At 40.5% G+C, this 13,328-nt stretch overlaps 2 protein-coding genes across 3 annotated transcripts; both read left to right on the top strand.

Moving 5' to 3' along the window:
• The first annotated feature begins 2,048 nt into the window (after positions 1-2,048).
• On the top strand, positions 2,049-6,031 carry LOC102700454. Of its 2 annotated transcripts, none has more exons than XM_015840584.2 (7): positions 2,049-2,404; positions 2,836-3,122; positions 3,424-3,735; positions 3,857-4,156; positions 4,263-4,985; positions 5,228-5,315; positions 5,396-6,031. In XM_015840584.2, the coding sequence occupies exons 1-7, from the start codon at positions 2,236-2,238 to the stop codon at positions 5,602-5,604; spliced, it is 2,088 nt and encodes a 695-aa protein (XP_015696070.1). In that variant the 5' UTR covers positions 2,049-2,235; the 3' UTR covers positions 5,605-6,031. The 2 variants fall into 2 exon arrangements, with proteins under 2 accessions (XP_015696070.1, XP_006659850.1); XM_006659787.3 differs by having other exon boundaries at positions 2,051-2,404; positions 5,387-6,031.
• A 2,683-nt stretch (positions 6,032-8,714) lies between these two features.
• LOC102700172 lies at positions 8,715-12,103 on the top strand. The gene is made up of 5 exons (XM_015839967.1): positions 8,715-8,727; positions 9,170-10,054; positions 10,175-10,350; positions 10,797-10,994; positions 11,279-12,103. Exons 2-5 carry the CDS (start codon positions 9,181-9,183, stop codon positions 11,702-11,704), a joined length of 1,674 nt encoding a protein of 557 aa, XP_015695453.1. The 5' UTR covers positions 8,715-8,727; positions 9,170-9,180; the 3' UTR covers positions 11,705-12,103.
• Positions 12,104-13,328: the final 1,225 nt, after the last annotated feature.

Genomic DNA, 13,328 nt, shown 5'->3' with positions numbered 1-13,328 from the left:
ATAATTAGATTGATGCTTAAAGAGATCAGCCGACATTGTTTGGTTGCCCCTGTCGGTTTGAGCTTTAAGACAATGAGGCCTCAACCAGATCTTAAAAAATGTCTACTTAACCCCTAAAATATAAAACTTGGTATCCTAACGTCCGATGAAACATGCAAAACAGTTTGAAATAACACACCTAGAATGCTCTGGGCTATATGGCCTATGACATGGATAATGATATGACAATAGGGGATGTTAAGTATTTCTTAACAAGTGTTTAACAACAGACTATGTAGGTAATTCTTGTTCTTATTATAAGTAGGAATAATGATTCGATTGGATCAATTTTGGCTAAACAAACTAATTGGTATGCCACGTAAATAATAACATATTACATGTAAGTAATACCACTGCCATGTTATCACCTACGTAGTAAAATCATCAATAGAATGCTCTAAGATGTTATTTGAAACAATCTGCATATTTGAAGCCATAGAATTACCAGTTTTATACTTTTAAGTGTCTAAGTTAGATCAACCAAGATATTTCATGGGTTAAATATACTTTTCCCCAAAGAAAAACACATGGAGCTACATGTTTGAGGGTTTTAAACAGCACAAAACGTGTGGCAGCACAACACAATTTCCAGTTGTCGCGTGCAGATGGTAACTGTGAGAGACCGTGGTAGTGCGTGTCTTAATTCTAGTGTGCTCCATTTCAAAACGAATTCCAAATTTGCTGCAAATATAGACCATGGAAGTCAAAAGCACAGTAGAATTAGAAGACCTATCTAAAGACTTTTGCACTCGAGCCACCACTTGCACACATTGTTGTTGGTGCCAACTGTTTTGGTTCAGTATTGACGCTGACAAAAAAAAAGTCTGAAACTCTTACCCATTACTACTTGTCATACCCAGCTCAAATTATTGTAGAGATATTTTTTGTCTGATATTAGCAAGGACCTAGTCTTGAAACCAATTTTTAAGCTTAGAAAAATTAGCTTAGCCTGCTGCTCTTGGCTGCTTGGCATAGTATCCGTCAATGCTTCTAGAAGTATTTTTCACAGTAACTTCCTCCATCCAAAAAATGAGCTGCTACTATTCCAATGCTGCATTAGTAGGAATGACAAACAGCTAAAATACCCTTAAATATTGGTTAGTGCTGACCTCTTTATCTGCCGAGGTCGATTGTCGATTGATGGTATTCAGTAAGAATGTATGAGTTGGTTTATGTTTGAGCTCTATAAATTTATTTATTTTGGATGAAGTGAATAGACATTTTCTACTGATTCCCAACCCCCGTATTTTTAGCTTTTGCTTATGTTTATAAGCTAAAATTTATACTTTCAACCTTAAAATAGTAGTTAAATTTGAGGTTTTTTCATTGTACTTTAATTTTCAGTATTGATTTTTATATCACTAATAACACTTATTATGAACTCTAATACGAGTCCAATTAAATTAAATTTGGACAACTGTTTCAAATGCACGCTTCGACTGCACCGTTTCTCCTATTCCCTAACTTCTGCTCATGCACATTTCTGAAAGTGCTAAACAATGTATTTTTTTAAAAAATAATCTATATAAATATTATTCTAAAAACATATTATTCTATTTTTACATTTTTAACTAATATTTAATTAATTATATGATAAACGTACCGTACCATTTTACCTGCCGATGAGGATAAGTTTCTACCGGCAATACCGAACACAACCTTTGTTTTAACCTAAAGCCATTGGAATTCACATTCGTTGTCACAGTCTCCAATCGTTTCACTTTTCTAACGACTTGTAAATAGAAATTCAATCTCTAAATCATAATTTCAAGTTAACTTTTAACTTTTTTTTCACCGTAATTTATTATTTGATTTTCAAATACACGGATGTTTCATTCCCAAACCGTCTACCCACCCAGCGATCGGTTCGCCCACAGCCCTCTCACTGACGCGTGGGCCCCACACGGCGGCAGTGGCAATTCCGTAGATACCGCGGGACAGCGGGGCCAGCCTCGTACGCGGGGCTAGTGGTATATGCAAAGCGAAATCCCGTCGACGCGGTAAAGCCACCCGCTTTCTTCCCGGCGACGTCTCCTCCTCCTCCTCCTCCTCCACCCTAAAATCCCCAATTCCGACCAAACCCTAGCCCCAAATCCCCACCCCAACGCTTCCTTCGCCGCGAAGTATATCCCCTCCCTCCCCTGCTCCCGCCCCCGAATCGGATCTCGCGGGAGTTGTGTGGATGAGACGGCGGAGATGACGGTCATGGAGCTCAAGAAGCTGCCGCTCGGGTTCCGCTTCCACCCCACCGACGAGGAGCTCGTCAGGCACTACCTCAAGGGGAAGATCACGGGCCAGATCAGGGCCGAGGCCGAGGTCATCCCGGAGATCGACGTCTGCAAGTGCGAGCCCTGGGATCTCCCTGGTCAGTCAGCCCACGCCCCCGCTCTTTTTGGTTGGTTTTGGTGATCTTGGCCGCTTGCTGTTTCGTGGTTTCTCTTGGGGGGTTTTTGGATTTTGTGATGTCTTTTTTTTGTTTGATCGGTGCGGTTTTGTTGCCTTCTTTTTCTCTTCCCATTTTGGCCATTGTTTTGCCTGAAAAAGAGAATTTTTGATGAGCGGGTTATGAGCTGGTTTGCGTATTTTGCTCGTGAGGGGATTTTTTTCCCCACGGTGTGCTAATTTGATGCGATTCCCTCGAACTCCGCTAAAATGGCTTGAATCCCTTTAATTTAGTGGTACCCGAGATGCTGTTTGTTGTTGCGATGCGGTTTCAAAATCTTTGACTAATCGTCTTGTCAAACTGTGAGAATGATTCCGCTTTCTCCTGACGCGTGTTGGTTCTTGATTTCGCAGATAAGTCTCTGATTCGATCGGATGATCCGGAGTGGTTCTTCTTCGCGCCCAAGGACCGCAAGTATCCCAATGGGAGCAGGTCGAACAGGGCGACGGAGGCCGGGTACTGGAAGGCCACCGGGAAGGACAGGGTGATCAGGTCCAAGGGCGATAAGAAGAAGCAGCAAGTGATTGGCATGAAGAAGACGCTTGTGTTCCACCGCGGACGCGCCCCCAAGGGCGAGCGGACTGGGTGGATCATGCACGAGTACCGCACCACCGAGCCGGAGTTCGAGTCCGGCGAGCAGGTATACGCTAGCGCTACTGCCTTTGTTTTGTATTGTAGTAGCTTTTCTTTTTTAGGTTTCCTAAGCAAGTTCATGATCAGCATGTCAGGATTTCTAGTGGTGATGTTGGTGTTATAGATATTCTCGCTGTTACACACTTCACAGTTTGGTTGTGAGTTTAAGACAGAGCGCGAACGGCACTATGTTAAATGGACTCTGCAAAAATCTCTTGAAAAAAAATAGTTGTGCACATTACATGGCTGTAAGCGCATATCATTTGATGTTTCTGTTGTGGTATCTCAGTATTTGTTTGTATTTTCAGGGAGGTTATGTTCTTTACCGCTTGTTCCGGAAGCAAGAGGAGAAAATCGAGCGACCCAGCCCGGATGAAATGGATAGAAGTGGCTACTCACCCACTCCTTCTCGTTCCACTCCCGATAATATTGAACCAAATGAAGAAGGAAATACACCATTAAACAAGGAATCTCCAGAAAGCCCAATCGATTTGCCTGCTCTAGCTGAGACTCCAGCTGCACCGATTACAAGGTGGCTTGCAGACAGAACTGATAACGTGATGAGAAATGAAGCAAACATTTCTCACATGCCTCTCCATGGTCTTGATGAGGAAATTAAGGTCAGTACAGTAGTTGTAGTTCATTAAACTTGTATGATAATTGACTTGCTTCTCTAGCCAGTTAACATCCGAGGTGGGAATTCCTTCTAATTATTTGTGTGATTCATGTGATGATAAGCAGGCTAGCCCTTCAGTTGGTGCTTTGGTTCATCCAAATTGTTCACAACAGAGCATCCACCATAACGATGAATTAACCACAGTTTCTGCACCACCCATGCCACAACCTGAAGACTTTTGCAATTTCCCTCTAGGATCCCTTGGCAATTTTGATGGCAATATGACACCTCAAGATACGCTGGACGAGTTTTTGAATCGAACCCTTGCTGATCCAGATGAGCATTCATCAACAACATCAAAGGCTCAGTATGATTCAGACACTGGAATTTTACCAATTGACTTTGAGAACCCTGGGTTGATGCAGGTAATGTTTCTCTCTCTTATTGGCACCTGCCATTTCGGTTGTAGTTATTGTTTGCCATTTCGGTTATAGTTATTGTTTTGAATTCTTATCCATGGAACCTTTGCAGGGCGAGTTAATGGATGATCTGAGCGGGTTGGAAAATTTAAATTTCTGGCCAGAAGACCCACCTCCTCAGATGAGTGCACTGTATGAGGACACACCATTGCTTCCTTATGATACCACCGATCAGGATGTGCTCTCCATGGACTCAGGTGCTGAATCCTTGCAAGATCTATTCAACAGCATGGATGATTCAAATGTGAGGAACAATGTTTGGATCAACGAACCTGACCTCTCAGGGACTGGATTTCCCATGTATTGGCCATCACAGTCAAATGACTTATTTGCAAAACAAGGCACTGCAAATAGGAGGTTAAAGCTACAGGAATCATTATGCCCTGATTTTGAGTGTGAAGATGAAGAATCTGGTATTGTTGTAACTTCGAAGTATGCGAATGAAGCTACAGGGGAGTCAACTGCAGAAAAGGATATGCCTTCCGATGGAGATGATGCTGAGTCAACAGGTATTACTATCTTAAGGCGACGTAATGTTACAGCTGCAATCTTGCCTTCTGATGAAGAGGATACCGAGTCAACTGGTATCACTATCCTAAGACGACGCCAAACTCCAACTGCAAGCTCAGGTGGTTCATTTACTCAAGAGGGTGCTGCAGTGCGAAGGGTGCGGCTACAATCTGACTTTAATGCAGCACCGTGTTCTAGCGTTGATGCTTCATCAAGTTGCATCATAGATGAAAGTGGAAGTGAATGCACCATGGAGAAAGCTGAGGTGAGTTATATTACCCTAAAATTACCAAACTCTATTTCATGGGAATAGGTAAATTCTGCATGTTCCATAGCTAGTTTGTTGTTAATTGTACCTGAAATGTAGGTAGTTCCTCTGTTACTAATTATTAATGGATACTCCTTAGTTTCTTGTAAAAAAGGGAATTCCACGCTGATAATGTACTGCATGCTTTGAGAGTTTTGGTGCTTTAGAAACGCTAATTTTTCTTGCCATGTTCTTGCCAGATTGAAGAGAATGCAGGGACTACCTTGGCTGAAGATGATGAACTTTCCGGGATTTGCCATGAGGATGAGAAGGAAATGCCTGCGCATGGTAATATCACTTGAGAAGTATTTCATCCTGGTCTGAGGCTGCAGATGCTAATCTGATATATTGACATGCAGATGCTTCAGTGGCTGTTGCAGAGGCTGAATCTGTTCTGAGGCTGCGGAAGACAGCAGAGGGAAGCGACAAGGAGAACAAGCAAGATGATGGTGCTCTTGATTCACATGTGAGAGCACCACCAGTGAACAAGAGGGAGTTCCCAGCTTACATCATTTGGCTGGTTCTCTCTGTGGCTCTGGTCCTGCTTATCTCTGTTGGGGTTTATGGATGGGTATAACAGCCGCTCCCTCTGATGGAATTCAAGATGACCATGCTTACCGGCACATTAACCTGCTGTGCTGACATGTACATAATGTGGCTTATGCCCTTGTGTTTAGGCGGTTGCTAGACACCCTGGAGTGTTTGTTCCCCTTCCAGTGGCTGCGGCAGAAGAAAATCCGAAAACCGAAAAAAAAGAGAGGTGAAAACCAACCAAAAAAAAGAGAGGTAGTAATGGATGAGAAGTGTTGTTGTAGATTTCTGCGACTTAGGTACATGCTAGTATTTCTTCCTGCTGTTACTGCAGATGTTAGTAACAACCTACCCTAGCTGTTCAGCAGTAGTAAAGTCAGATTAGTAGTACGGGCATGGTTACTTTTGTCTTTCTGTTATGTTGTTTTGTAGCAAGAACCTGCTTAATCTGATGCAATTTCCTTTTCAGTAAATCCTTGTGATGCAAACTGTAGTTCCTCTGTTCCTGTGTAAAATGTTGATGTGTAAAATGTTAAAAGGACTTTTAATACTACTACTATATACTGTAATGAGAATGAAGAGACATGCATAGACTGGTGAGGTGAAGCATCTTGTGAGGGGGGACAAAACAAAATGTGATTGGGTCGAGTGTTGAAGCTGCTGCTTTTTCCTCACATGTGGTGAGGATCTGACGAGCAATTGCACTAGTGGCTAAAGTTTCATACTCCTTTTGCTTGGTCCGGCTGAAGTTTCCTTCTCCTTCATGGTCGTGGTGCTGGTGTTTTTTACTGTAGCAGGATGCTTTTGAAAGAAAGAAAGTTGAGCGAAAGGTAGAAAAGTGTTCATGGAGGCGTGAGGACGGCCACCTGATGTGTATCAGTGCAATGTTTACTTGCTTGGTGGATTGACTGTATACTGCAAGGCTGATTTTGAAATTTTTAAACCTTAATTTTAGGTGCTGTTCTCTGAACTACTTCATTGTATAGATCTCATCTTATATTGTTAAGATGAGAGATTAAACCTACTGTTTCTGATGGACCTTTTTTATTTTTTTATAGCTATTTAATGGCGTAAACAATATAATTAATTACTGCAATGTTGAAAATTTAATTTAGAAAAAATAACACAACAAACTTCTATATCAAAACTTTCTAAAAAAAGGTATCATTCAGCGGTTCAGCAGACGTGTATACAAAATCAGAGGGCAAAAAAAAGGTGAGAATAAGATAGAAGAATGCAGCCGGAATACGTAAACGTTACTCTTAAATCAAACTTTACAAAATTTAAATCGTTTAGGTCTTACTCCTTGGGCCTTCCGGCCCATGAAGAGGAGCCCACCTTCCTATCGAGCGTCCACTCATCTGGCCCATCAATGCAGAGGCCCGTCACGGCCTGATACCGGACATTTTTTTTTTACCATGCAACAAACCTCAGATAAAAGAACAATTTACTAAATTACTGCTTCGTTTTTGTTTCCACTCATCCTGGATTATATAGAGAGAGAAATACTAGGCCATAATCAATTATTCGTTCTTCAACATGGCAACTCAGAATTTTAGATATCACATTATTTAGTATTTTCGTACCTGCTGGATTGGTGCATGCACTTGTATAAGTATGGATTTTAAAATTTTTTTTAACCTTTTTAACTTTTAGTTTTAAAACAAAAGGTTTTCAAAACTTATTTTAAGGTACGGACCTCTTAGTCACGCCACCACGAGAATCGATGCGAAATTCCAGTCGGTCATATGTACCATAGGTCTACTTTTAGTGCAATCAGCCTTATTGATTTTGAACAGTTCTAAAGAATTAAAACCCGATCAAATTAAACTCTCAAGTGATCACACGACGTAGCTCTGAAAAAATATTGAGGCCCTAAACTTCCCAAAAATTTCCCCCCAGAACATCACATCGAATCTTTGGACACTTAAGCATAATATTAAATATAGATGAAACGAAAAATTAATTACACAGTTACGTGAGAAACCGTGAGACGAATCTTTTGAGCGTCCATGATTCTCCATAAGTACTACACTAACCTATATGTGGTAATGATAAATTAATTAGGCTCTAAAGATTCGTCTCGCGGTTTCTAGGCGAGCCATAAAATTCGTTTTTTTACTCGTGTCTAAAACTCCTTTGGCATCCGAGCAAACGTGAAATAAGACATTCAAAAATTTTCATCTCTTAACTAAACACCCTGGTATTTGCTATACGGTGGTCGGTAAGATGCTAACGTCCCATCCTTCGACCACGTTATGAGTACATATGCTTCACCTGTTTTAAAATAATTTTATTTTTTATCTGTTTCATAAGTACCCTTACACAAACAAAAATATAACTTCCATTTTATCGAACCCTAATCCAATCTTTCCCTATTTTATTAAATTTTAACATATTTATTTTCTACCTTTTCAAACTGCAACATCGTTGATTTTTGGGTTAATCATTCGTCCGATTCCAAGAAAATTATGATTTGATTTATTAACATAGATACTTTGAACATAATTTATAATTTTACATATTCCAAGAAAGTTATGATTTAATTTATTAACATAGATACTTCAAACATAATTTATAATTTTACATAATTACAAGAATAGTAAATAAGATAAAAGGTCGAAGTAGATAACAACAATAACGTCCGATAAAAAAAAATCCAGAGTATCATTTACAAGAGTTTTATGCAAAGTTCAGCATTTGTTGAAAAATAAAAAAGTTCATTTCTCAAAACCAAGCTGTGTTTGTTCGGGGGAGGGTACGAAAAACGTATAATAGATTAGTACATAATTAATTAATTATTAATTATTAAAAATATAAAATAAATTAATAAATTTTTTAAAAACTTTTCTTTTTAGAAAAATACATCAACTTATCGAACGCGGCCCAAATCCTTCTCTCGGAAGCTTTGCGTCGGAAAACGAAGAAAGATTAGACCGGGATTAATCATAAATGGTCATCCGCTTCCTCTTTATTTACGACTCTGCCACTCTCCGCCGCCCCCACCAACCCAACCCACCCCTCCTCGCCTCGCCGGCGATGACCTCCTCCTCCACCACCGCCATTCCCTCCGCCGCGTCCTCCACCCTCTCCCCGCACGCCGCTCCCTTCGCTCTCCCCGCCCGCCCGGCCCGCGCCCCTCCCGCCCCCGGTGGGCCCCTCCAAGATGGTAACTTTTCCCTCGCCCTCTCCTCTCCCTCCGAGATGGCAGTAGCATCCTTGTTCATGCCCGCCGCCGCGTGTTCACTGTTGTATCCTTCTCCCCGCGTGTTCTTTTGATCGCGCGCGTCGATTTGTCGTGAGGGTTTCGCGGAAAAAAAATCCGACCTTTTGTGTGGTTCTTGGTGAGGTTTTCGATTTTTCATGTGGCCATGAGTTGGTAAATCCTAGTTGGATGAACTTGTTCTACCTGCTACCGATCGGCGACCATCAAAATTTATGTTGATTGTTATGCGCTTCTGACTTGCACTGAGATTAGATTGTCCGTCAAAATTTATGTTTATTGGGGCTATTTATGTTGCAGCCCAATTTCATGCACTTATCTTTTTAATCTCAGTTTAGTGTTACTCATGCGTCGTGTCATTAACTGCGCGTTTGTTCTGGACACCTAGGTGATGTTTCCATGTCGATGGATGGTAGCATTGCGATGCATAGAGAAGATAAAGTTCCAGGGGATACTCGCCCAGTGTCGTCCGCAACAGCGTGTTTTCGAGTGAATCCTTTGTACTCTGGGATGGGAAGTAATGGAAGAAAATGTTCAACAGTGAAGATAGAAAGCCCACCAAATAAAATGTCTGAAACCAATAAGATCGGTTGTGGTTTAATCAGCCAGTCATGTATAACAAAAAATGTTACTGAATCCAAGGAAGATATTATGAAAAATGCCTCCTTTTCTCAAACTTTAGAAGTTGGTAGTAGTGGCATCTCACAGGATGCCATGACCTGCTCCAAAGAGGCAAGCCCTGTCTTCCATATGAGGCCTCTCCATATGTCAACTGGTGGCGCTGATCCATGCGATTCTGCGGTTGATGGTCTGAAAGCAGAGCCATCGGAATGCTCCGTGGATTCACCATGTTGGAGAGGAACTTCACTTTCTCATCTGGCTTCAGTGTTTGATGTTCTTCAAACATCAAACCCCCAGTTAATAAATCAAGAATCAGGAGCTTTTGGTGCGGGACAGAAGAAGAGCACTAGTGCTGTTCAGCATTCTGAGGTTCTGATCGCATCTCAAAATTTGGATACTATTGAAAATAAGCAAAACCAATCCCAATCCCATGTTGAATTGTCTGTATCTATGAAGTCTGGAGACATTGGTACAAGCCAGACAAAAAATTCCCACAAGGAGCTTGAGAGTGCAAAACAGTGTGCAGCAAAATGCACCACAGAGCAGAAGCACAGTTTGGAAGTGAGGGATAATAGCGTGAAGCGATCTGGTCTAAACTTTGCTGCTCCTGATTTTGTCCCCGCATCAGTTGGGAAATTGAGCAATATCAAAGGTTTGTATAACTCCATAAAAAGTTCTCTATATGATTATGCCTGTCTCATGATTTGTATTTCAAGTTAATTATCTTTTTTGATTTGTATGTACAATTTGTTTAACCATTTGTCACATTCAGAGTCCGCTTCCCCAACAGGAAGGAAGATGTCTGGAATTCTCAAGACGATGGAGAATTTGTCGGAAGCGCTTCGGGATAGCTGTTCTTTGGATAAAATTGGGCTAGATGAGCATGAGCACACCCTCCTCCAATCAATAATTGAGAATCTTCAGACTTGTCTTGATCAGACAATAAAGGTGCATTGTTTCTGGGTCTTTCTTCCGGTTCTCATTTTATTAGGCTTTCTGTTAAATGTGTTGCTTTTGAGCATATGTACAGCTTGCAACTTGCATTTTCTTGGCATCTTCCTTTATACAACTCTTTCAGAAGACTTCATTAGCTTGTTCATCTTGTTAGTATTATTTAAGGATAGTGTGTAACTATTAAAAATTATATGATTCTTGCTGGACAATGGCTTCCCATATGCACATGCACAATCGCCACCATCAAATGTACCTCGAATTCATGCAAAGTTCCAAAACTGAACAACCAATCCTAACTTCTGTTCATTATGATGTGCTTACACTGATGCACCTTGGATGGGTAGGATAGCATATGCACACACATGTATGCATCGTTACACATTCCATTTGTAACTTTCTTAGTCAGTGATCCCATAATATTTTGTTTTACTTCTTTCTAGGGTCCCATTAGGGATGGTGCCTCTAACAAGCCAGGACTACGGGCTCCTCATTCTCAGTCTACCATTTTAAAATCTGATGCAGGGAACTACAAAGGTAGTTGCACAGCAAGTGGTGGAAAGGGCATAACTGTAAATAAACCCATGGGTCCAAGTCATGTGCCGAACAATTTTGGAAACAACAGCTTGACATGGTCCCAGGTATTCTTTTGTACACACAGTAACTCACTTATGTTTGTGAAAATGTGCAAAGGGTTTTCCAAATATTTTTTTAGTCTTTACAAGCAGTGCAAAAAGGTCACTAGTATTTTTCAAAAGACATGCGAGAGAATTTGAGCCTACAACTTTTTTAGGCATTTACTTCCTTTCCTTTGCCTATAAACTTGTATTGAAGTCTAGCAGGCTTTGTTGCCTAAAGTCACACAAAGTTGTTACTATTAGTTTGCAGTATGCTTTCTTACAAACAATTATTAATTATTGGACAGCCCTCATGCAACAATATTCCAAGGATGACATCTTGTGAAGAACATTCACAGATTCTCGTCTACAAGAATCTGTGGATTGACGCCGAGCGTGCAAATTGCAAGTTGAAGTATCTACTGAAAAACAACCTAATGAAGATTGGCCCAGAATCCAGTATGGCTCATGTCGGCGGCCCAAGAAATCCATCTATCCAGGCATGTGATTTTGAGAGTGCAGGTCCAAGTAGTTCTTACGGAGGTGCCATATCTTACTCACCAACTCTCAGTTTTCGGAAGGACGATCCTACTGAAGAGACATCAAAAGCGATGAGCACTGGCTTCCTTTACACCAGTGACCGCATCCGGTTAGGAGACAACAATGTGCCCAGCTGTTCTGAAAGCATCAACAGCCATCCTATTCGACCAAAGAATTTTCAGGCAGACATTTGAACAGGCTTGGAAGATACTGGTTTACATCATCATGCTCAGCCACTACTGCCAATTGCGCCAAGCAGAGTCCACAGGGAATTGAAAAGAAGCAGTATAACTATGGATGAAAGGTCAGCCGGCTCATGCTTCACCGGAGTGGACGGCATTTTGCATGGTAACTCTGAATACGGCTTGTCGTCAGATTGGGAGCATGTTCAGAAGGAAGAAATCGGCTGGAGCTGAAGGGATCTGCAGGCCAGAGTTTTACCTAATTTGTACATATATGCCTGGGTAATTAGGGATGCAGGAATTCTGCTCATCGGTTTACTTTTTGAGTTTTTGTCTGATATAAGGCTGAGGAAAACCATGCATTGCTTGGCAAAATGGTGCTTTCCATTAATTGTACCACTTTTATTGCAATGTATGCTTGTCTAATTACCTTACCTTATGAAGAATGGTACGAAGCATCCTAAAAAGTTTGAAACTATGATAAAACAATCACTCTTAATGCATAGTTTTATTTATTGTTGTCTCCTAGGTTATATCAAACTGTCTAGGTAACAGTGTATAGAAGGTTTTATCTTCATAAAACTCATTTCATCTATCTTTTTATTAATATTTTATTATATTATAAAAAAAGTCTACATGACACCCTATTTATTATTCATGAAACTTCCATTGAGATTGAGCTAATAGTGCCGATATAATCGGAATGTGGAGTGTTCTCTTGCAACTAATTGTGGAACTATACATACACACTCTTTGGAGCACCAACTCCTAGAAAACGAATATGCAATGTATGTATGAACAGAACTCGAAGATGGTAGCTGAAAGTGTGATCATTTTAACAAGATCATAAAGCGGAGAAGATTGTACCTACGTTAGGTGCCGATGAACTTTCAATTCTATCCATCCAACCAACCAACAAACTTAAAAATTCGTTCTAACTAATGAGATCCTGTGCTAACTAAACTACTTCTCGGGGATTTGCCTCCTGATCTCCAAGAGTACTTTCTGCTCCCTAACTCCTCCAAGAGTTGTTGAGATTCTAGGTTGATACAGATAATATAAGAGGGTCAACATGTATATTGTTCTGTTTTACTTGTCACTCGGTGTCGACAAGACTGAAATACATAATTAATTAACTTAGTATGTACGATTAAACATAGTTATATATATGGAAATAAAATGATATGAAACTAATTTTGGTGGCATATCTACGAACATCACCTTTTGAAATCCAATTAGATTAGAACAAAAGGAACTCCCCATAAGAATCAGGGTTTTCTTGTGCATAATATGATAATATTGACATCAATATTATTAAAAACTTTCATTGTATATTGAGAACACGTGTGGTTCATATATATGAGGCAGTGGCGTAGCTAGGGGTGGTCCGGGTGAGCCCGTGACCACCCCCGGATTTCACTAATCAATTAATCATTACAAATTGTAGTATTTCACTAATCGCTAAGCCATGTTCGAATCAAAAAGCCAAGAGTTTAGACAAACCATATTTTCTGAATTTATTAGGTGAACATGACTCATTTTCCTGTAAATGCTTATAGTGTTCCTTTCCTTTGTTCATTTCTTAGCAAATACACATGTACATTTATTCCAACATCCAGCAAATTGCAATTCTACA

This window comes from Oryza brachyantha, chromosome 8 (assembly GCF_000231095.2).
Source record: "Oryza brachyantha chromosome 8, ObraRS2, whole genome shotgun sequence".
NCBI lineage: Eukaryota > Viridiplantae > Streptophyta > Magnoliopsida > Poales > Poaceae > Oryza > Oryza brachyantha.
This window is presented reverse-complemented; position numbering and strand designations above follow the sequence as displayed.

Bases quoted from the DNA above. Each gene is read 5' to 3' on its own strand.
- LOC102700454 (XM_006659787.3), top strand. From the start codon at position 2,236: ATGACGGTCATGGAGCTCAAGAAGCTGCCGCTCGGGTTCCGCTTCCAC. The intron at 2,405-2,835 runs GTCAGTCAGCCC...TTGATTTCGCAG, and splicing joins CGAGCCCTGGGATCTCCCTG to ATAAGTCTCTGATTCGATCG. The intron at 3,736-3,856 runs GTCAGTACAGTA...GATGATAAGCAG, and splicing joins GTCTTGATGAGGAAATTAAG to GCTAGCCCTTCAGTTGGTGC.
- LOC102700172 (XM_015839967.1), top strand. From the start codon at position 9,181: ATGTCGATGGATGGTAGCATTGCGATGCATAGAGAAGATAAAGTTCCA. The intron at 10,351-10,796 runs GTGCATTGTTTC...ACTTCTTTCTAG, and splicing joins GTCTTGATCAGACAATAAAG to GGTCCCATTAGGGATGGTGC. The intron at 10,995-11,278 runs GTATTCTTTTGT...ATTATTGGACAG, and splicing joins ACAGCTTGACATGGTCCCAG to CCCTCATGCAACAATATTCC.